This window comes from Hippocampus guttulatus, chromosome 5, assembly GCF_054856545.1.
Source record: "Hippocampus guttulatus isolate MCC_2025c chromosome 5, RoL_Hgut_1.0, whole genome shotgun sequence".
NCBI lineage: Eukaryota > Metazoa > Chordata > Actinopteri > Syngnathiformes > Syngnathidae > Hippocampus > Hippocampus guttulatus.
This window is the reverse complement of record NC_141265.1, coordinates 2,518,807-2,543,347: the sequence shown is the minus strand read 5'-3', so window position 1 is coordinate 2,543,347 and position 24,541 is coordinate 2,518,807. Positions and strand designations below refer to the sequence as shown.

At 40.9% G+C, this 24,541-nt stretch overlaps 1 protein-coding gene across 2 annotated transcripts in view; it reads right to left on the bottom strand.

The window, feature by feature from the left end:
* Window positions 1-24,541, bottom strand: part of unc5db (unc-5 netrin receptor Db) — a 206,724-nt gene that overhangs the window by 98,639 nt on the left and 83,544 nt on the right. For both annotated transcript variants that reach the window (XM_086110673.1, XM_086110672.1), the window contains exon 2: window positions 20,976-21,191. In XM_086110673.1, the coding sequence (XP_085966799.1) occupies window positions 20,976-21,191 (216 nt within the window). The remainder of the gene's footprint in view (window positions 1-20,975; window positions 21,192-24,541) is intronic.

Below are 24,541 nucleotides of genomic sequence, written 5' to 3'. Positions count from 1 at the left end.
CATGAAGCACGTAGCTGAAATCGAACACTGCACTTCTGTACTGTGAGGCCAGTCGCCAGTCGATCACTAGGCCGCCGTTTTACAGGAATAGTTCTGCATATTTTTTTGAAAGGCTTATACACACACACACACACACACCTCCAAAATCTCAATATTCTACACACTGCTTCTGAAAGCATCAAAAGAAATAGGCAGAAACCCTATTCTGTTCTATATTCCAGCAAGCTCAATGATGTACAAAGTAACAGCCAAAAAGGACACTTAACACATTAAAGAATAATTTTAACATCTGTACAGAAACCCTTCAAACGACATATGTAGAAGGACTATGCAAGAGAATGCAAGAGACTATTGCATGTGATGTAACAAAAAGGGTGCCACGTCCGGGTGCCACCATATCATATTGGACAATGCTTTTGTAATGTTAAATGCACTGAAGTGGAGGAACTAAAAACATTGAGTCAGAAAATCCCCTCAGACAATTTACAAATGTTTGTCACTCTGTCGCAAAGTTTAAGATTGCCACTGCACACATTTTAATCTGATTAATCGGCTTAAAGCAGATATGTGCATTCTCATTACTCCTCAGAGTCTCTGTCGTCGACAGGACCTCATTCACTCTGTTGGATTAAAAGGAAGACACGTTGAATGCACTGGGACTTTGGTGGTGCCACTCTGATAAATAATGCTTTAATCTGACAAGCTCTTACTCAAGTCAAAGAGCAACACACGGTGGGTGCACAGTTTGAAAAATATTGAGCAGGCATCAAATGGATACCAGTTAAAACTATCTGAATGGCAGAAGAGATCCATGTCGCTGCCAGGCGTAAAATTAAAATGGGAACATTTCAAAGTGGTGGTGCATGGTGGGTAAACATGACATAGCTATTGTAACCACTGGACGAGTGAAATCCAACATATTTGTTGTATATGTTATAATGCTTATGAATCTCTTGTGACTAAATCACGTTTAGTTAATTGTAGCACTTTTCCACTCCAAATCTGAACCGTATGAATCATTCACATCAAGAAGGCCATGGCAGGTGATCATCTGAATTCTATTGGGATTTGGAGAGCTCCACAAAAAAATTGTACTCAATACATTTCAATGATGCTACAGAAAATGTAATAATTGCCTTACTCCAACTCAAACAAGACCTCTAAAATATGTGTATATGGTATGATTAAAAAAATTAAGTACCGGTATTCATATTTTTTTTCCGGTAAAGGGCACTTTGTACGTACACAGGCATACCGGGATTATGAAAGGATGGCTCATTAAACTACCTCACACTGTAGTCGCATGTCTGCTCCATAAAAAAATAAAATAAAAATACTATACCATGCAGCTCAGAACTATATGTGTGGACCGTAAGATAGTGATTTGCATTTGAAAGTATGTCAAACTTCAAAACTAATTTAACAGCATCACACAAATGTGAATATCAATGCGGCATGAAAAATTTGTTGCAAACGCAACATTGTGCAATATCTAAACAATCTCACTCGGGCTATTCAGATTGAGCCAAAGTAAAATAACAAACGTTATCGGCTGTAATGATTTTAAGCGCTACTGTTTCACTTGTCTGCATAGTGTATTTCCTAAAATAATGATAAATTATTGGTGACATCCTAAAAAGATGAGATTTAAGAGGTTACGGTACTATCAATTATACTATCCAACTTATGTACACAAACATCCATCCATCCATCCATTTTCTGATCCGCTTTATTCTCACAAGGGTCGCGGGGGGTGCTTGACACCCTGAACCAGTTGCCAGCCAATCGCAGGGCACACAGAGACAAACAAACCATCCATGCTCACACTCACATTCACACCTCGGGACAACTTTGAGTGTGCATGTTTTTGGAATGTGGGAGGAAACCGGAGTACCCGGAGAAAACCCACGCAGGCCCGGGGAGAACATGCAAACTCCACACAGGGAGGCCGGAGCGGGGATTGAACCCAAGACCTCTACGCTGTGAGGTGGGTGCACGAGCCACTGGACCACCGGGCTGCCCTGTATACAAATCCTTTGTTTTGGTCAAACAGGACCAATTAAAATTACTAATTAAATATTATTTAAGTGAAGTCTGTTCAATATGAAATCTTAATGTGGGTACATTCAAAATTAAAGTCATTTTGAGCAATGTTCCCTCTCATTTTCCATCCGTCTGAGCATTCACACAAACTCCCTGAGCACTCCTTGGATGACGATGAGCAACATCAGACATGCATATGGCAGCCAAACCAGGATCACACCTGTCCAAAAACTGTGATCATAACAAGGTACGTGATGTAAAATGTTATGATCACAGTCACATCCAAAAAAAAAAAAGATCGAATAGAGATTTATGACACAAGTAAAATTGGCCTACGTTTGTTACGGTACTTTAATTTTAGCACATAGGTTATTTTAAGCATAATTAATTCAGCCATTCTCTTTTGCTATGGTCACACATTGTTCATTCCTAAATAATGGAAAACATCCCATTAAATAAAATACAAAAATTCCTAGTCACCTGACCTTTGAAGAGCCTAATTCAAGAGGCTCGTCAACTATGCTCATGTTTGGCCTTCCTGAATGGTCCCAATACTGAAACTGTCACGGAAGTGGGAATAATCTGGTGTCCTGTTTGTAGATTAAAGTGGGATGGAAATAAAGGAATGAGTTTAGAAATGTAGTGTGTGCGTGGTGTGCGCCAGCTGTCACTGCGCGAGAGAAGTGGGCAATTGCTCGCGTGTGCAATTTGAGGGAGCGTTGATCTTGAGTGTACTCATAATTGTTTCATTAGTACTGCACCATAAGTGTTCGAGTGAGAGAGCAGTTGGTTTAAAAAAGCAAAGAGGCGGGTCAATACTTGCACGATTCATCACGTTACAGTTAAAACTAATCGTGGGCCAGTTTTGAGGGTTGGGTTTCCTGTTTCGTGACAATTTTTCAACTTTATTATCCTTCTAATTACATATATAACGTAGGAGGAAAGATCCTTCTTACTTTTACTTGTAAAGTATATTTCAGAGACTGTACTTTTTACTTCTACTTGTGTATTTATTTGAAGGAGTACTTTTACTTTTAAGTTTTTTTACACAAGCAATTGTACTTTTACTCAAGTAGAGAACGTCAGTGCTTTTTCTATCTCCGTTGAGCAATCTGAAGTTTCGAAAAATGGTTTGCTCTCTTTGATTATGCAAATTTAATGGTTGAACAAACATGCCGTCTTGGGGGGGGGGGGGGTCTCATGAAAAGTGACGATTTTGGAGGTACACGTTTTCAGCCTGGCGCCAGTGATATACGAGCCTATTGCTTCACGTGGTGACTGATGCTATTTGACTTACAGCTGGTTAGGCTGTGTTAGATGGGCCATTACCTTAACTCATTCACTCCCAAAGACGTTTTTAAACGTCTTTTCAGACTTGGTCCAGAATTGGCTGGTACTGAATGAGTTAATAAAGTCAAAATTGCTTGTGCTTTAGTTTTATTTTGCTTGAATTATTGGCACACATAGAGTTTGCTCTTTTGACAGTGAAATGATGAGCATGCTTTGGTCTACTACGCTAGGTGTTCGGTCAAAATAATGAAAACCAACACAGTAATAGATAGCTCCCATCCATCAGCAGTCGGCTTTAGTTTTCTTTTCTTTTCCAGAATCGCGTTTGATCAGTAGCCTACATGACTAGAGATTTGGACTCTGCCTTGAAGAAAGGTTGTCAGCGATAGTCATGCCCCAGTATCCTGTCAAGTATTGTTTACTAACATTCTGAATTTGTCACTGGTTGCAGGTTGTTGGGCCTGTGGTGGTGGTGGTGGTGGAAAAAGGGTGGAACAAGAGCAAAAGAAGCAGTGAGAAAAGGCAGGAGTGCAGGATGTACAAAAAAAAGTATTTCTTGTTAGCCCTCCTCCCAAAACAAAAAAAGGCAAACAATGAGTGTGGATGGCATTTGGAATAAAAAAACACAAAATTAACAGATCTCCACAAAACAAGACACAAAGTAGCAAATCAAAGTTGAGAATGGACTCAGAAGTGGGAACATGACAGGACCAGGGTATTTGACGCCTGGCAGAAACAACGACCGGACAAAGAGAAAGTAACCAGGGAAATCATGCTGCATTCGAGGAGGGTGGGAAGTCAGATTTTTCCCAGTTCCCAGTTTCCTAGTTCCAACCTCAAAGCGTTTGATATACCTGTTGCCTATGAATAACCAATCACAGTGTGCATAGATTAATAAAACCGTATTTTCCGCACTAAAAGACGCACTGGATTATGAGGCACACCTTCAATGAATGGCTATTTTGTAAATTTTTTTTCATACATTGGACGCTTCACATTATAAGGCACAATCTACAATGTCTCCACTAGATGGTGCTGCGCTCCTTCCATTCAACTTGAGAGGCGTTCATGACCGCCTCTGAAAAATGTAAATTAACTCTTCCTGTACTTAAATGAAACTACGAAAATTGAAAATAATGCATTAAAACAGAAAATCAAGCAAGGAAATCACCAAATAAATTCTATATCCCCCCTACAGAATTTATTTGGTGATTTCCTCACTTGATTTTCTTCGTGGTTTCATTGAAGTAATTATTAATTTACGTTTTTCGGAGGCGGCCATGAACGCCTCTCGAGTGCAACGGAAGAAGGCACGGAGACAGACAAAGTACCTGTATTTGTTGAGACTGTGAAAACCATTAATAAAGTCTGCGTTTAAAAACAAAATAAAACCACAGCTCTCCTTTTTTCAATAAATACAGGTGAGTCTTTGTCCGTCTCCATGCCTTCTCTAATTCCGTTCAACTCGAGAGGCGTTCATGACCGCCTCCGACAAACACTTTGGCAATTCCTTGATCATAGCACCACGACTACTATGATCAGATGTCAGTCGTAGTTATTTATTCCTTTGTTGTGTATTTACAAATGATGAAATCACAATAAAAATTCTGGGGTGGCTATAGAATTTATTTTGTGATATCCTCGCTTGCTTTTCAGTTTTGATGTATGATTTTCAATTTTCGTAGTTTCATTGACGTAATCATGAATTTACGTTTTTTGGAGGCGGCCTTGAACGCCTCTCAAGTCGAACAGAAGAAGGCACGTAGACAGACAAAGACGTACATGTATTAAAAAATGAACACCACAGCTCTCCTTTTTTCGGAGCTGCAACAAAAACTTATTTAATAAAGCAGCGACACAGTTCACTGAACCAACAGCAAGTTATAACATTGGAAGCATGTCTCCAGGAAGGAGCCATCTTGGATTCGATGTATTACCGTAATGACCATACAAAAGATGCACCGGATTTTAAGGCACTCGGTGAGCTTTTAAGAAAATTGAAGACTTTTTGGTGCACCCTATAGTATGGAAAATACGGTAATAATAATAATACAACATGCACACGGTCTCTACAGAGAGGGACAGGTCAAGAAGTCAACAATTCAAATCGAATATACATTTAGAAAAAAGAGCAAACATAAATGAATACAGTTGTACAATACATTGTTCATCCTGCAAAGCTTTATTCATCATGTGACAATAAAAAATCATTTTAATTTGTTCAAAATATTTCAGATATACCATGCTCCTCCCTGCATTTTAAGTACATGTTTTGACAGTTATCGGTATAATTATGCCAAATGTTAGAACTATTTTAATGAAGAAAAGTGCAGTATTTATGTAGCTTACGTTTACTTGAACAACACAGCATTCGTTTAGTGTGTCTGCTTCTTTTTGAAATCTCTCTCCGGCTGGCACCTCTTCGTCACAGCCTATCAGTCGAGAGTGAAACACAAACATAATTCATAATTTCCCCACCAACAGCTGAGGGCTCACACGTTGACAGTGTGTAGGCGCGCGTGTGTGTGTGTGTGTGGGTGGGGGGGGGGGGGGGGTGGTGGAGAAAATAATAATTAATTACTTTCCATGATAGTGTAAAATGCACAAGCCTCTATTTGGAGAAAAAATATTGAATGAAAGAAATCTGAGGGCTTGTGGGAGAGGGAGGCGGGGTAAGCATTGTAACACAGCAAGCAAGTTGAAACGGAAAGTGTTGACAGGTGGCTTGCCTGACAGACGGCGCTGAGTGTTGCCATCGTGTCATCTGTCATCCGTATTTGTTTATTGTCAGAACAGTGTTGACAAGGCTCATTAGAGTAAACCATTTGATCTGTTTTTCTTCAACTTAGAAAAGTTCTTAACTTGTTAAATCCATCTAAAAATCAAATCATCCATCCATCTATCTATCTAGCTAGCTATCAACTACCAGATATGGGCACCTGAGTAAATTTTGCCGGTCAGTCTTTCGTCATCAGCCAGCGGCTGGACCACCCGTCTGTCATCGTCAATCTGTCATTATTTCAAGACAAACCAATACAATAATTGTCAGTCCGTCAATCCATTGTTATTTTAACCACGCTTCCGTCATCGCTCGATTAGAGTTCTGTTCCGCTATTTTAGGGCCGTCAGTAAATGTTACTGGTCTTCCGGGTCGTCATTGTCAGTCTGTCACAGTGTCATCATTATTTTAACCTGACTCCTGGAGTTTTCAGACAGAAAGCGAGCTTTCTCTTTCTCCTTCTTCTTCTCTTAGTTTATCAGTGGATTACAGCTCTTTGGTACATAACGCCACCTTGTGCACAGGAACTACAAAGGGCTGTGGGAGGCTATATTATCTACTATAAGACAGAATTCTGAGGGGGCCAGATGTGGCTTCAGAGCCGTGCTTTTCCCAGGTCTGTCCAATCTATTTAATACTGTTAATAGCACTGCAAGCACATATGGTGACTTGGACAAGCGGCTGTTGTGACAGCTGGCCGCTCACACCATGCAGGGGAGTTTGGCAGTTTTGTTTGGCTCCTTTACAAAGCAGAGTGAACTGGCCAATACTGCACTGCAACAGACAGGTGAGTGAGTTTGCCGATTCCGCAATGAGTTCTTGCACTTAATGTTGTTTTGTTGTTGTTGTTGTTGTTTTATTTCAAACAGTTCTGTGCCATGAATGGTAATTTTATGCATGGTAGCCCTTTGCACTGGAAAGAAAAATGTGTTATTCTTTGCTTGAAACCCATTATTGTCGCATAGGTGATCTTTTATACATGTGTTTTGAGCATGACATATATCAAGTTACTTCATTTATATTGGGTCACTAAATGAATACATAAGCACATACATTGACCATATTTAAAATGGCATTTTAGTCAGACATCCATCCATCTACTGTACCTAATTGATTCATCTACAAATTGATGATTTTAAGCAAGGCCACAACTTGACGAGTGTACTTTATTATACATGACAATATTTGAGGGTATTTGATTTATGACCCATTCAATTCCAACGGGTAAGTATCTCTCCCCAAAAGCCATTTTGATACGTTTCTCAATACATGCGCTTATGAGACATGAGATAATTTAAGGATGTAATGATTTGAAAAGGTAAAAATTCCATTTGATTCAGTGGGATTACAATTTGATTTAATATCGTACAGCTGTAGCTTTTGTCATGTTTAATAATATGCAACAAGTAAAAGCTCTCCAAAGCCCATACTATCCACGTTAATTCTATTCAAAAAGAGAATGAATCAGCAGCAACACCAAGCTGTTTTATATTGATTTATTTCAGCTGGAAATCTCTCATAAAAGACGATTCCATACGATGGCATATCCGTATACTGTATCGGTACACAGGGGTGCTGTATGATTCAAACATGTACCATTTTAAATCAAAACCAATTTCCCGCTCGAATTGTTTTTTTGTAACACCCGAATAGTTACACAATTAATTTTAAAAAATGATACCCAATGTGTTCATTAGTTTCACATTAATTCATACAAAAAAAATTCTGTGAGTTGCATGAAATGGGTCCAGTTTTATAAGGTGTGTGTTTGAGGTATAGGACATTTGAGATCAACCACACACAGTGGTGGGACCAAATATCGATTCTGAGAAATATGATACAGTTTTCGCTCACATGATACAGTATTGATATACTCACATCACATACAGTATGTGCAGGTTTTAATTTGACGTGAATCTTTATTTTGTGGACCATCAAAATGTACAGTGAACGCCTGTTTCCCATCCACTTATCCATTATCTGATCTGCTCATCCTCATAAGGGTCCCGGACGTGCTGGAGCCTATCCCAGCTGACTTCGTGCAGTAGACGGGGCACACCCTGAACTGGTTGCCAGCCAATCGCATGACACATATAGACAAACAACCATTCATGCTCACAGTCACACCTAATCGAACTCATGACTTCGGCACTGTCAGGCGGACGTGCTAACTAGTTGACCACCATGCCGCCGGAAAGCCTGTTTTTCTTCATTGTATTTTAAACATTTGGTTGTCCCACCAATTGCAGCCACATTTATTTTCTTTTTGCGTAGAACACAGACTCTCAATACCATCAAGACTGGAGTCAAATGTTTGTACACTGTTTTACAAATCAAATGCCGGCAATATTGCATCGCAACACAAAGATTTCCACCCTTACTTCTTTGTGTATCTTTGTAAAGGAAAAAGTCCTGATATTAGTTTTCTAGTACATCTCACTAGGTTTTGCTGGTGCACCTAATGTGTGAACAGGGCGTGTAAACATAATTATTCTGAGGATGCCCAGAAAAATCAAAATACAGGATACATTTTATTTTACATACAACTTTTCCAAAAAGAAATGTTGGTAATGCAGAGCTGCTAACGGACAGAAATGCACTTCCAGAGCTATTTATCTTGATTTTTATTTTTATTTTAGTTTGTAAAATTCTGTCAACAACATTTTGAGTATTTCAGTGTTAATATTTTGTGAACAATGCTCTATTCGCGAAAATTCTCAAATGGGTGAATATTTTTGAAGTCAAGATGGCGCCCGAGTAGGCAGCCGTCGGCAAGTGCTCTCATGAGCCTTGCTTTTTTGGTTGTTTTTTGGTTTGTTTTGTCACTTTGTGTTTGTTGTTACGTCGTGTGGACCTGATGTGGACTTTTTTCAGCATTTTTTGGCCACGACATTCATCAAGGAGGAGACTCTGTGCTTGGTGGTTGCGCCTTCTCGGCAGCATGGGTATACCAGCACTGTTTATGCCTGGGAGGAATGTCGGCGCCATTTGACTGTCGTTGCTGGACTGTCCCGGGGCGCTTGTGTCTTGCGCCTGTAATGGGCAGCATTTTTCACAGCCCCGCTTTGTTCAGCGGAGAGATCGGTGCTGTTGAACGGTCTGCGGCTGGATGGATGTAAGGCTTGAGGAGCGTTAGCGCGGATGTGGAACTGGTAGTCGCAGCTTGGAATTGAAGTGGATTTACATGGGACAGGAGATGTGAGCCAATCTCTTTTTCGTCAATGGACGCTACAGCTTTGTGTTTGCTTTCAAAACATAGCTTGTAGCAGACGTGTGCACATTTTCAGCATGACGTCTCTGATCCACTGGTGAAAGGACACTTTGATCCTCTCCTCTTTCATCTATAACTGCTTCAGACAACAAAGTGTATGCAGAAAAGTGGTGAAGATTGCACGGCTGTCTGTGTCCTATGTGTTGTGTTGTGTTATTTTTGTTATTTTGACTTCAAAATGGCGCCGCGAGAGTAGCTGCCTTTCCAGCAGCTCCTATATTTTGTTGTTCTACTTCTTCCTTTCATAACTTTGCTGCTGTGAACTGGGAATTTCTCCATTGCGAGACTAATAAAGGTGTTCTTATCTTTTCTTATCTTATGACATGAGGTGCCATGGGTAATTACATTTAATTTGCCTGAAAATTATGATTCATTACAAATACATAATTGTTCATCGAGCTATGTCAGCAATATATACTGCAGCAACCGGCAGAATGATGAATCGCTCTTCCATTAGATGGCCGAGGGTACAATAAAGCTGTGTATACAACTGTTGCCATTCAAACAACAGAGTTAGTCACGCTTCCTGTTCGGTTAAATTAAAAAGGCCTGTATTTTACACAGAACAAATCCATTTTTCAGTAAACTGAGACAAGGTCATAGTTTTTTTCAGTATTCATTCACTTTGACATTATTGTTTGGTGGTGCGCTATGAGATTTGATTTAAGAAACACCAAGATAGCCTGAATTACACACAAGCACAAACGGATGTGACACAAACGGTCCAAGAAATTTCTCTCACCTTTTGTCATTTCCACACAACTACACGAGGAACTTCAGGCTAATTGTAACAGCAAAAGTCGATCGCACGAGCTGTTACTAGACGCATCAGGGAGAGAAGCAAAACAAAACATTCACGTTCCATTAGCTTCCCAAGAAAAAGGGCATTTTGAAGTCAGACGGAAAGATCACCATCAATGAATCAAGCATAATGGCAACACACATATCAACAAGGTGGGATTTCTAACACGGGCATCATTGTACATTTGGTTTTGATATTAGCATATTGATTTTAAGAATTAATAGTATTTTTCAGAAGTAAAATTACATTGAAAGAGTTTTATCGCCCCTGATTTTGTGGTTTCCCCCGGAGGCCGTTGCACTATGCCTATTAACGGCCAATCAGCCAGCTGGCACTGCACGTTACAGATGCAAAGATGGAGTATAAGACAAGCAGTCGTAGCGGTGACGACTTTATAAAGCAAGTGGTTCTAAGATAATTCAATTCAAATGATGCTGCAGAATGTGCTTCTCGTGGTGTTTTCAGACGAACAAAAGAGCATGTTCTTTTTCAGTTCTGCAATCGAGTCATTTCATTTTTAGTGCTTTCATACTGAAATATATTCATGTTACAAGTGTAATCACACTTTGGAAAGCATCAAGGAAAGTCAAGTTGGCAGTCTGCTGAGCAGGCTAACAACTCTTAAGAATTAAAGCTTCAGTCATCTTTGCAATATTTCTGCTTTAAGTGCTGCCAGCAGCTAATGTCCCCCCGCCCCCAAAGTTTTACGTAGAGGATAGTTGAACTACCGTACATTTATGTAATGGCTCTCTGTCTTCACGCTTTCATTGCAGCAATTCTACAATGTAACCTTGATCCCACAAGAGGTTCATCAACAATCCATATATTTTCTAATCCTCTTATCCTCACAAGGGTCGCGGGGCGTGCTGGAGCCTATCCCAGCTGTCTACGGGCAGTAGGCGGGGGACACCCTGAACTGGGTTTGCACACTACATACTCGAGCAGTTGTCATTGATCAATATTCCACAGCACCAGACACTTTCAAGCGCTGAAGGACTTTCTGTATAATTGCATACCCGAAGTTGTACTACAATTACTGCTACAGGTCACTCAAAAAAACTGCACAACCACCTTGTTTTGTGTTGCACCACTGATCACTTTTTTTCTCTGCTTGATGACTCTGCATATTGTCGCACAGCCGTCACTGGCTGCTACTACTGCACAATGCTACCCTTATATTACGGAAGGTCTTTCGATACTTATATGTCAAGTCTTTGTTTAGTTGCTTGTACTTGCAATACTAGTGTGTTGTGTTCTATAACACCGGAGACCAATTCCTTGTGTGTTCTACACGCTTGGCCAATAAAGATGCTTCTGATGATTCAGATTCTGAGAGCGAGAGCCAGACAGAGTATTAAACTGTATTTGACTGGACATCTTAAAAAATTTGTTTGACATGGCCCCTTTAAATGAGAAATTTGCTCAATTCACCTTTAAATATGTTATTAATAATTGATGTGAAAATACCAATTGTGTTAAGAATTTAACATGGTTGGAAACAGATAAAGTAATGTCATATCTTACACTATTATTACACTGTTATTGAAACTGTAACATTTTGTGAATGCAAACACTTTGTTTTTCTTCTTTCTTCTTTCTACCCACAATCTTGCTGCTGTAGACTGTAAATTTCCCCAGTGTGGGACAAATAAAGGATATCTTATCTTATTTCTAGAAATCTCTGCAAGTGTTAACATTTTCTGATTAATTCTTCAGCATTAATAGGAAATCACAGTGTCCCATCACAGGGGACGTGTTTTTAATGAGTATTTTTTGCTTTAAACTGGTCTATCGGCTAGTCATGAGGCCCTTGGGGGCATGGTGCCTGCGGGCACCACGTTGGTGAGCAGAATTAAATCACTTGTTTCTGGTTGCAGGATGTGAAGCTCTACATTTCTTAGCATTTCAAATTGTATTCATGTCTCATTGGTGGATGTGGACCAAGGCAGTGTTAATGGAATACTGGCCAAATCTGAACTTGAATCGTCAGGTGACGTTTCACGCTTCCGGAAGTACAAGATCAACTACTTCACTCGTGTCCCATTGGAGGTCAAGCGCCTTGATCGCAAAATTCATTATGTGGGAACAGCCAGGCGGATAGGCCTACCCAACTGTGATCTTGAGCCTGAAGAAAAATAGAACAGGATGCTTTGACTGTGTGATGCCAACTGGGATGATTGTGATGCTTTGTGCAGTCAAGTGACATGAGAACAGGCCAGTCACACTTGTGTCACACACTTGTTTGATCAACACCATCATGCTTGCGTGATCAACATGAGGCTCCTTTACAAATGAGACGGCAAATTTCAAAGAGATACTGAACAGGCAACCGGTTAAGGCCCAGATAGCGCCCTCTGTTATCCCGAGGAATATAATGTTCACTATAGAAAAGAGTCCGGAAATACAGCCAGAGGAAACAAGGACCGCTTGAGTGCTCAGAAGAGACGAGCAGGTGATTGAAGTCCATTTCTGAAGTATTTCACTCAGTTATTGAAATATTTTGGAAGAAAGTCATTAGTTGCTCTTATAATTTATTTTTAAAAGTTGCTAAGGGGCGGCCCGGTAGTCCAGTGGTTAGCACGTCGACTTCACAGTGCAGAGGTACCGGGTTCAATTCCAGCTCCGGCCTCCCTGTGTGGAGTTTGCATGTTCTCCCCGGGCCTGCATGGGTTTTCTCCGGGTACTCCGGTTTCCTCCCACATTCCAAAAACGTGCATGGCAGGCTGATTGATCACTCTAAATTGTCCCGAGGTGTGAGTGAGGGTGTGCATGGTTGTTCGTCTCTGTGTGCCCTGCGATTGGCTGGCTACCAATTCGGGGTGTCCCCCGCCTACTGCCCGAAGACGGCTGGGATAGGCTCCAGCGCCCCCGCGACCCTAGTGAGGATGAAGCGGTTCGGAAGGTGAATGAATGAATGAATGAAAGTTGCTAAGGTTACTTTAGCAACTTCTTTCACAAGACTCTTACTATGCATCAGCTCACCAACAAGGCTCATCTATGGTGACAAGTGCCCTGACTCCTGCAGGTATTGTTCTGAGATCCCCATATTAGCTGTTGTGCTTGAGATTAAACTCGGTAAGGTGTGAAGAACATTTTATAACAGCCATTCTTTGTCATCTTAGAAAGGTGTCATTTTTATTTCCAAACTACTTGTCCTCAATCGTCAGAGGCAGTGCGATTCAGCATCATGTCGCCTTGTAAAGATATCAAATTGTGCTTTCGAAACGTAAAGAACAAGACCTTATACAGTCAAGAGGAGAAAAAGAAACTAGAAATTAGAAGCCTATGAGAAGTTGAATATTTGAATAGGAAGAGTTAAAGGCAGATGGTGCTACAGGACATCTACCCACTCAAAAGTAAACAATGTTCTCCGAAACTGTGTCTCATCACTGTGTGTGGAGAGTACAAGTAGTTATTCATTTTTATTTTCACATAATAACCACATCGGTTATTAGATTTTTCTAAAAAGAGATGCAAGTAAACTTCTGGATGATTTTGTTTTGCACTGAGTCCAAATCTGCCCCAGTAGACATTTTTCAAATCAGCATCAAAAATTTGTATAGGGACACCGAAACCCATCTCTGAGTAGAACTTGCTATTGAATAGTATTCTGAATCAGCTTTTTTCAGAGTTCAAAATTGCTATGGAGGCAACCTTAAGGGCTGATTGCGCACTGGCTTCTTTTAATTTTCCTCGACTAGTTGTATTTTTCACAGACACGGTATTTTTGAATGATCGCTGTTTTGTAAGGAGGCCTCAAGGTTGCGTCTCTCTGGATGCGGTGCTGCTGGATACGATCACGTTGATTGGATAGCAACTAAATTCTGTCGAGCCCCTCCACCAGACACTTTTTTTTTCCCCCAAAGACTAATTTTTTATGTTTTTTTTCTCCAAAATCGACTATCCCCCAGATCTACTCCTAGAGAATTGTGAATGCTCCAGTTTTAAAACTCACTTCTCAATCTGGAGTACGTTCTTTCTCGATCATGAAAATAAAATGAAATAAAATAAACCAATAGTTTTACAGTCTACTCCGAAGCCCTGGCAGCAAACCTGTGGTCAAGATAAATGAAATTATCTCTGGAACTAAGAGACACTATCACCTCTTCATTTCGCCAAGGAGTATCCAGTAGAGGTAAGGGGAAGTGTGTACGTGTATGTGTGAGGTGTATTGTCGGGGGCACATTCGGTTAACAACCCCATTAACTGGCTCGCAAAGCAACCCTAGAGCAACGATAACATCAATTCTGGCTTTAGAGGCCATTACATATCAGCCAGAGATATACAGTACGTGCCCTGCCGGAAAAGTGATTTGAAAAGTGGTGGCAGCAAAGTCGCCGAAAAGGCCAGTAGGGTGCCACCACCCGTTTGTCAAATCCAACCGTCTATCCTGCCGTCACGCCCCAACTTGCCCATTCAAATAAAAAATGGTTCCAACACGTTCCCCAGGCTGCCTGGCAAGGAAGGACAGAGGCTGTTTATCTCCCTTAGTCGTGTCTCCATTATACAAGCACACATAAGATTTCTAGAGGTGCACTATGGAAATATATATGCCGGACATATATGCATATAAACATGCATTCTCATGTGAAGCCCCTGTAATACTCACAGTGACTCATTATGTACAAATGCATACATGCAATCTCACGACAAACTACATACAAACACGTTCCAGTCATGCCAGATGGCAGGTCTTCATGCAAATTAATTCTTCACATCAACACATGACCCCTGTGACAATATGTACACGAAATAAATACACACCCCATCGCAACAGCTTGCTCGCAGATCTGGGATATGCCGCAGTGGAAGAAGGCGAACGCTGCGTCTGCTTGCTGTTCACAGATGATAACATTCACACACTAAAGATGCCGGAAAGAAAGGCCAGGATTTTTTCGGTGCCCTTTCTCTTCCCTTCTGCTCCATGGGTTACTATTGAACAGTAATATTCCACGGAGAAAGATGTTTGTGTGCTCCAAGTGTTAAATCGCTACATTACTCATCGGAAGGCTTAACCGCCTCAATTAAAGTCACATAAAGAAGAGCGTTAGGAGTCCTAATGGCAAAGCAGAGTTTTCCCTTTTAGAACAAACAAGGATAACGAGTTTTCCCTCGGTAGAGCCAGGTGGATGCTGATTTCCTCACACTCCCAAGTTGGAGGCAGTCATAACAATTTAAGGAATGTGCCAGGAGAGGTGTCACAGATGAATGACAGCCGATTGGGAGGGGGCCAGTGAACACCCAACGCATCGGGGATCAGTCAGCTTTCCCACTTGGTGTCCTGCTGAGCTTGTGCCACTCTAACTCAGTGAGGCATGGACGATTTCAAGGCAACCATGCAAGTAAGCGCCATGAAATGACAAGAAATCGAATGGAATTTACTTGCGCTTAACAGGCTTCGGTAGGTGACATGAAACATCTGAACTTTTTCCTAATTTTGTGAGGATACAATCATCATAATATTTGTTGTTTGTTTTCTCGCCTGTTTCCTAATTTGCATCCACTAATTTTTTATACTGCTCCACTCCTTCAGGTTCACTGGAAAGCGGCAGTCGAACTCGGCTGACTGGACACCAAGCCGTCAAATGCACATGTGCAGCCTTCAGCCCACCCAAGCACAAGGAGAACATTCAAACTCCATTGTACACTAAGCTAAATGTCTCTTGTCTCGTTTTTGTTATAATGTCAAATGCACGTGTTTTTTTGGTCTACAGCAAAATTCAAAGAATTGGCTTCATTGTTCCATGACTGTGGGAGATCAGCATGGCTGAAATTACATTTATGTTGTGTTCTGTTAGTATCACAGGAAGGTGTCAATTTGATGTTCTTATTGAGGCACCGGTCACACAGTATATCATGAAAAAGTTGAGTCATTTCAGTAATGCCATTCAAAAAGTGAAACTCATATATTATATTACTGTAACCCTTTCAGGGACAGCGGTTACTACAGTGGACAGCTTCGCATGTTATCAGGTTAAGATAAGATAAGATATCCTTTATTTGTCCCACACTGGGGAAATTTACAGCCTCCAGCAGCAAGAATGTAGGCAGAAAGAAGAAAAGACAAACAAACATACAGGGTGCATGAAAGGGTTAATTCATTAGATGCAGACTGCTATATTTCATTTTTATTTCTTTGGATTTTGATGATAATAAGTGACAACGAATGCAAATCTCAAATTCAGTATCTTAGAAAATTTGAACATTGTGGAAAGGTTCAATATTGATAGATGCTGATGCCACACTCTAATCAGCTAATTAACTCCAAAACTGCAAAGGCATTTAAATGCTCTCTCAGGCCATGTCCACACAGAAACAGACGCGGCTTCGTTTCTCGAAAAAAAAATCTCTGAAGCACTTCAAGAAATGTGTGCGACCACAAGGAGATGCCTGTACATGCTAATGGACTGTCATATGTATTCCAAGGATGAATAGGCACTGAAGCACTGCCACGGCTTGGAAACTGAGAACAAGAAAAATCAGTGAAGAAGAGTCAGTGCAACAATGGCGAGTATTTCAATGGAATCGCGGAATGAAAGTTTTGTTTGGATGGCTGATCTCACAATTATCCAGAAAGATGGGCGGTGAGAGCAAGAAAATGTTGAGGCTTTCCCTCAACTTGTCCCGGAATAGATTGGCAGCATCGGTGCTTCAGTGAAAGCAACATGAGGGTCATCAAGTGGATGAAAAAAGTCAAAGCAAACTAAGAATGAAAGATTCCCTCACGTCTTTCAGCCATAATAGTAAAATAAATATGATACCAATCAATGCAATTTTTACTGTGTGTTAATTCTACTCGATGAAGTTGCCATGCAAAATCAGTTTCTTTCATGAATAAAAAATATATGTAATTGTGAACAGAAAAAACAAAAGGACATTTTCCTCAATGAGCAGCAGCGACTGCGGAGCTTCCCTCTCAAGGTTACGATCAGTCACACTCACAGTCGGTCACACAATAGCTTTGCTTGCAAGCTGCACCTCATCAAAATGTGCTTCACCTCCTTCAATGACCAGCAGCCGCCAGTGGTCTGTGGGCAGCGGGACTTGTACAAGGCAGCCAGCTTCCAATACGAGTCAAAATGGAGCAGGCATGAGCTGCTTGGCGTGACTAATTAAGTGAAACTTGTTTATAGCTGTGGAACCAAGATAGGAATAGTTTTACAGTTTTAGCAAAAGACCTGGCCATCCAAATGACTGGCAACGTTCATGCATTTTTTTTTCATTAATGTTGGAGAAGGTGATGTCTTAAAAATGGAAATATGACATTATATGAAGTCAAGATGGCGACCGAGTAGGCAGATTTTTGTTATTTTGACTTCTAAATGGCGCCGCGAGAGTGGCTGCCTTTCCAGCAGCTCCTATATTTTGTTGTTCTACTTCCTTTGATAACTTTGCTGCTGTGAATTGGGAATTTCTCCATTGCGAGACTAATAAAGGTTTTCTTATCTTATATTGAATGTTTAGCAGGATTCTGGGGATCTTTTTATTTATTTAATTATTTTGTGTGTGTGTGTGTTGGGTTGGGGGGGTTCAATTCAAAATGTTTCCAATGAATTTTCACTATGGCAGGGGTGCAGGGTTTCCCTCCAGAAACCTTGCTAGGGCTGCTGGTAGAGGTTTTTAATTTGATGAAGACATATTGAAAGGGATGAATGAATCCTATTTTAATTTGAAAAAGACCTCCAGATTATTCTTTAGACTCCAGCAGGGTATTGTTACTTCAATATTGAGGTCTTGCTGGGCCGAGCCTATAAATGAAAGTATAATGATTATTATTTCAATCCTCTGCATATCTTATCTATGTTATCTCACCATTGTCGCACAGCTATAATGTCTCAGAGTTGGATTCGCTGTGCATGATGGAAGAGAAAATAATTTGTAGTAATGAATTCGGCTTGCGGAGAATAGATCAGTGTCGTTTTAGATGGGAAATATATTGCTCTATGTTGCATAGGATGCTTTACAAGAGGTTTTTTTTTTTTTTTTTTTTTAATCACACACTCGACCCCATGTGGGGTGTCTCTTCACTTTGGCCAATGCACAAAATATGTAGTGTAATTGGCACTGAATGATTGATTTATGATCACATCACTGGCCAGTCTTTTGAAATGCAGCCTTTCCATCAGTGAGCTTTTGATTACAGATTCCGATAGAAGAAAATATCTGTGTACTGGCTGGATTGGCCGGTGTTAGAAACTCAAGGGCATCATCAGTTTTATCAGTAGTTGGTGAGTCATCAGGCTAGTTGCTAAATAAGAGATCCTATCAGGTGTTTGTGGTAACATTGAGGGCCCGTGTTCAAATTAATAACATTCCAATTCTTTACTGATCCCCGACTCCGATTAGCTGGACAAATCCAATACACAATGTTGCTGACTGTGACGGAGTTAGAACAAAGCGTTGCAGTTTAGACCATCCTTATCTTTGGTCTTGTGTTTACTACGGGTATAAGGCGGGCCGATGCCAGGCAGATATAGTGAGGACATCCTCCGGTTGTTTAAATTGTTAGTCAACTTGGGCCTGATGATGACAAGGGACTCTCCGACACAATCATTGGGCCACATGCACTTAAGTGTTTTCTTGAGAGGGTCAGGTTAAGTCATTATCATTTTTCATCTTGACTGTACGGTATGGATGAGAATGTATAATTAAACAGGTTGAGATTAAGGAAAGGGAGTTAATGAATACACAATATGCATTCAATGTTCTCTTCATAATCAGACAGACAGATGAAATAAATCAGATTAAAAAAAAAGACGAGGGCAGACTGGATCAGCATAAGATGAAAAGAAAAATGCTAAACGAAAAACAATAAATAAATAAATACATAAATACATTTTAAAAAGTCACCACACCTCTTGTAAAGAGCCATCCAAGAAAATAATGACCACAAAACCGTGGTAACAGTAACTTCAATATCCACCCCAGACAATCTAATTCTAATCCTGTAGTTTGAATAGATACAGCATGGTAAGGTCATACTATTAGGAACAACTCTCAGTGTTATGCCATACGGTTGTACACTAATGTGAAATACGCAACACCACAAAAATAAACCTATATATTACATTCGTATTGGTACCTTCCTTGAAAATGAGCAATATTTGTAACGGCATCATTTTTGATGCCGCTCTTCGATTGGGCCTTGTGAGATTGTGCAAGTGTCAACAATATTGTGGCAGGTTACTTTATACTATATATCAATCATCGCGAACAGTGTTAATGTGTCTCTTCTCCCCTTGGATAATGCTATCGGACACTCAACAGTGTTTTCTGCTTTGGATTTTTTGAGGTTTTTGGAGTAATATTACAAGTGATATAATGAATTAAATTTTAACGCACCACTCCCATACATGTAAGGTGAAGCAAACATTGCAGTCTCAGATTAGGGGGGGAAAATAGTTAGATTTTAGTGAGGTTTTACCACTTTAGATATGTTCTGAAAAGTAAGATCACATTTGAAGTAAAAATAAAAAAGTATCAAGGTGTATCTTGTATCAAGCAAATAGAGTCTTCCCAGTTTTCTATAAATCCAATGGACTCTATGCATGCAGCACTTCCGTGTGTCTTGTCCAGGGAAACCAAGACAACGTATATCTTTGTCAAAAGATGAGATTTATTTCAGGTACAAAAAAATATGGAGAAGCAACATTGACAGATCTGTCATGAGGCCTCCCCCCGACCCATGGAGTGCGGCCCTTCTTATACTATTCTAGGGAGGGGTTGAAGTGCAGACCGTGCAGCACAATCAGCACTTTGGACAGCTACTCTTTCAGATAACGGGATCAAGTCTGGCGCATGAGCAAGCAAGTTTGCTTATCTGCAAATAACATGGTCAGCGTTCACAATGGTACAAACAGATCGTTATAAGATACATTTTAGCACTGTTAGAACTTTGAAGTCAAGATGGCGCCCGAGTAGGCAGCCGTCGGCAAGTGCTCTCATGAGCCTTGCTTTTTTTGGTTGTTTTTTTGGTTTGTTTTGTCACTTTGTGTTTGTTGTTACGTCGTGTGGACCTGATGTGGACTTTTTTCAGCATTTTTTGGCCACGACATTCATCAAGGAGGAGACTCTGTGCTTGGTGGTTGCGCCTTCTCGGCAGCATGGGTATACTAGCACTGTTTTTGTCTGGGAGGAATGTCGGCGCCATTTGACTGTCGTTGCTGGACTGTCCCGGGGCGCTTGTGTCTTGCGCCTGTAATGGGCAGCATTTTTCACAGCCCCGCTTGCGGATGTGGAACTGGGAGTCGCAGCTTGGAATTGAAGTGGATTTACATGGGACAGGAGATGTGAGCCAATCTCTTTTTCGTCAATGGACGCTACAGCTTTGTTTTCAAAACTGTTTTCATCTCTAGGGCACACGGCATTATAAGGTGCATAGAATAGAAGCTACAATGCTGGCTGGATTGTGTTAGGCATCCACTAGGTGGAGGTAGGCTAAAAGGGAATACTGTACAATACAATACAATACAGCTTTATGTATATCGTGCTTTCACGACCGCTGTAGCTGTAACAAAGCGCCTTTCAGTTGAAAATTGAATGCTTTTAGGTACGCCTCATTGTGCGGAAAATACAATCTATGTGGCACCAGTTACCCAAAATATTTAACTAAACGCATTTTCATGGTGGGCAATTATGTTTGTTTGCTTCTGGTTAATATGCAAATTGCATTTTGAGAGTTGTCTTTTTTGTGGTGGAAATTCTTCACCATTTTCATTGTGCAGCTAACTGACATTATCGCAGTGAGTGGAAGGATTAGGCTGTAATAAAGTCACATAGCTTCATCTTACCAGTGTTGAGGTCTTGATACTCATGGGAGAAGTGCTCGTTCTGGTGAACCCATTCTCCATTGCATTTAAAGAAGATCTGCAAGGCAGGTGTGGCTCGACAGCGCAGTTTAATGGGAGTGCTCTTGACTATGTAGGCGTCCTCTGGCTCCTGAATGAAGCGCGGCAGGGTGCCCTGCGCTGAGGTTTGGGCGCCTGGCTGAGCATCCCCTGTAGAACCTGCAAGTAAACACCTCGGTTATGAAACTGATACGCTTCAAGGGAATGGACACTGTAATGTCACACTGAAAACAATGGCATTTGTAAAACCAAGTCACATGGAGTAGAGAGCAAGTAGCAGTGTTGGAAGTGGCGGAGTTCCTAGTTTAATTACATTTCACTTTTCTGGCGCATCAGAAAGACTAAGTAGGTCACACACCTTCATTAAATATATCAGACGTGTGAAAAACACATACAGGTATATTGGTGAAGAGAAACAGGAATGTCTCTTGTGTGAGGGTGCACAACATGAACTGCATGCCTACGTCAACGTACAGCAGCTCATGACATATTTTCGGTGGAAAATACAAAGGCGTACGAGCTTCCGACCTTCCGTTTATTCCAAGCTACCAGGATGCCATTTGGAGGAAAAATAACTTCAGCCTTTATAATTGTCTTAACTGGGGTTTTCGTTTCAGATATTCTTCAATAGCTCGGTGCTGGTGCTTTGCAAGGTGGAAATGTCCTCCAAAGTTGTGACTTACGAATAAATTCCTCCTCCAGCCAACTCTGTGATGTGCCGACCATTATATTCAACTTTTTATTTGAATATATTAACCGGTGAGCTGGCACTAAAGAGAAAAAAGTTTCGACATTCTGCAAGAAAATCTATTCCAACATCGAACCGACAAAGGTAGTCTGTCTGCCTTTTTCTTTCTTGCTTGGCTCCCCGCCGAGTCACAAAGCTGCACTCCTTCTCTCCCCCCGCTGTCAATGTGAGGCAATCCAGCTGTATTGAGTCAATGTTAGCCGCTTCGTCACGAAGCTTCGTCACGAAGCTTCGTCACTATTGTGATGTCGCAATTTATATACTGTATATAAATCGTTATAATTTGTTGCATCTGCACAAAAGAATGTGACAATAAACACTGTGAATTCTATTTTGTGGCTGTTTTTTTGCTCTCTAAACAAAGTCGGGTTGAGTGTGTAGTAAGCCGTGTTCACATGGACCGCGATACAGCAAACGGCTCATGAGGTGAGCTATAATGCTTTGATCTCTTCGCCGACACTTGGATAACTGGAGCAAATAAGGTAATACATCCTGTATGATAACCTCAGGTCATTTCATCAGATTAGGCATATATTTTAAAGAGTTTGATACTATCGCTATGTATAAGACAAGCAAGCGCAAATCAGCATACCTCCGAAGTTGAAATGTGGAAATGGTGTATGCACTTTTTTTTTTAAATATTCATGATGAAATTATTATTATTGGATTGATAAAGAAAATCAATGTAAAGCATGGATCACAGAACTAACATAATTGAATGTAATCATAATTAGGCTCTATGTGCACCGGCCGTGCATCCCCCGCTCGTACCAACATCCAAGACGTCCAACCCAAATACAAAACAATACAGGGATTTTTCAAATTTAACTAAACAATTTCTAGTGAAGCAAGTCAACACAACTCCGTCAGTCAGCAAACATCAATAGCAAACAAAGCCTATAGCGAGGGAACACAAAAACTGTGTGTGTGTGTGATGGGAATTTAAGACAAGGAGAGGTTGGAAATACAAGACTGATAAGTCTAAATTTGGGTTTTGTTATTCAGAAAGTGTCAGAGTAGACAAATACAATATTGTCATTGTTACATGCTTGATTGACCTCGAAATGCTTGTGTTCAGACATCTTGCACACAATGGAAGCACAGAGAATCAGGGGTCAATTTGAGGTCAAGGGACCCACGAGCGCATGGTACCTGACCGCATCTCAGATAGAAAGATTTAACCCTCATTTGTAGACACACTGGCGTCTGTTAACTGACAACTTGAAAAGGAAGATTTAACTTTGGACGGAAGGGAGTACTCTGTAGGAGTACTCGTACGCTCCATCGTGAGAAAGGGTCACGAGCCAGGTTACAGACGTATCAGTTCATGGAAAGACCGCTCATTAAAATGTCTACGTTTCTGTTCATTTATGGATGTTGGTGCTGGTACCAAGGGAATGCTTTGTCTTTCGGGGTCCACTGAGGGGCGACCCAATGGGGCCATCCAGGGGTGTGGTATGGAAATGAAGATGGGAGTGTTTTTTGATGTATTACTTGTAATTTGCATACACAATCAATACAAAGGCCGGCAGAGGCTGCAGGGGTCGGTGACAGTGGGAAGCGCACACCGAGTGGCTTCATGGAGAACTGCCCCTTCTGCCGGCAGTGAAAGTCGATCTGTTCCTGCGTCGAGCCTTTGTTGAACTGTCTGAGCGAAAATCTCTGACAGAAAGTTATAATTAGTTGATTTCATTTTTTTCTTTTCAAAACCGAATTATGGTTATTCAAATAATTAATTTGCTACTGTAACTAAAAAAAGCTCAATTCAATTGTGGAGAATGATCATCCTACATCAAGACTAATATACATTGTTCAGTACCCGTTGTTCTAAAATGTTAATAATTGTACACCATATATGGAATGTTCCAACTTTTATTGCGCCAAGGAACCGATTTGACATCAGAAAAATCTCATGGCACACCATCAAACAAACATATCAGAAAAAGTACGAATACTGATACAATCGGGGTTCTAAATTTAGTATCTTGATCTCCAGACAATGTTTTTAATCTACCTCCCTCACACGATCTCTTCATTTCTCACATTGGTTGCGTGCGAGACTGTAAAGTGAAATTTCGGCATTTAAGCAGGCAAGGGACAAATTAAACATCATTACGTAGCGTTACGGCACAGTATTTATTGGAAATGTTGGTGTCACCAACAGGGGTGCAAAGGACAAAAACAAAATAGAGCATAGAGTCGGGGTGACCAATTTGAACAAAGGATTGAATTGATATTTTTCTGAGAGATATGGCGATTTCGATTCAATTTCGTGCATTATAGAGCAAGAGCCTATAGCAAATATCAATAAGTGTGTTGCAAATTACAACTGCCCAATATGTTGTTTCACATTCCAACGTCAGAAATGCGTGGAGGAAAAGCTCTGAAGTCAGTGGGGGGGGGGGGGGGGGGGGGGCGTATATAGGAGGCCAGATTTGAAAGGCAACGTCCACCTTTTAGAGTTGCTCCGCCCAGAGCGCGGATCTGGAATGAAAGCGGCTTCTCCCTCCCATGCACATTAAGCAAGCAAACAACAACAGGATGTCTGTGATCTTGCCAGAGCTGAGCTTTCCCAGCAATACACCCTAACCCCATCAAGACAGCTCCAGCTGAGCTATTCAGCGGTACAAAGAACCTTCAAAGTCATTATGTCCCACCACGGTATCCTGTTTTTTTTTGCCTTTGCCATGTTTCTCTGCTTTCCTCTCGCTCTCTGCTTTGCTGGAGCCTGGCAGGAGGCGGGCCCGAACTCGGAGGCGGA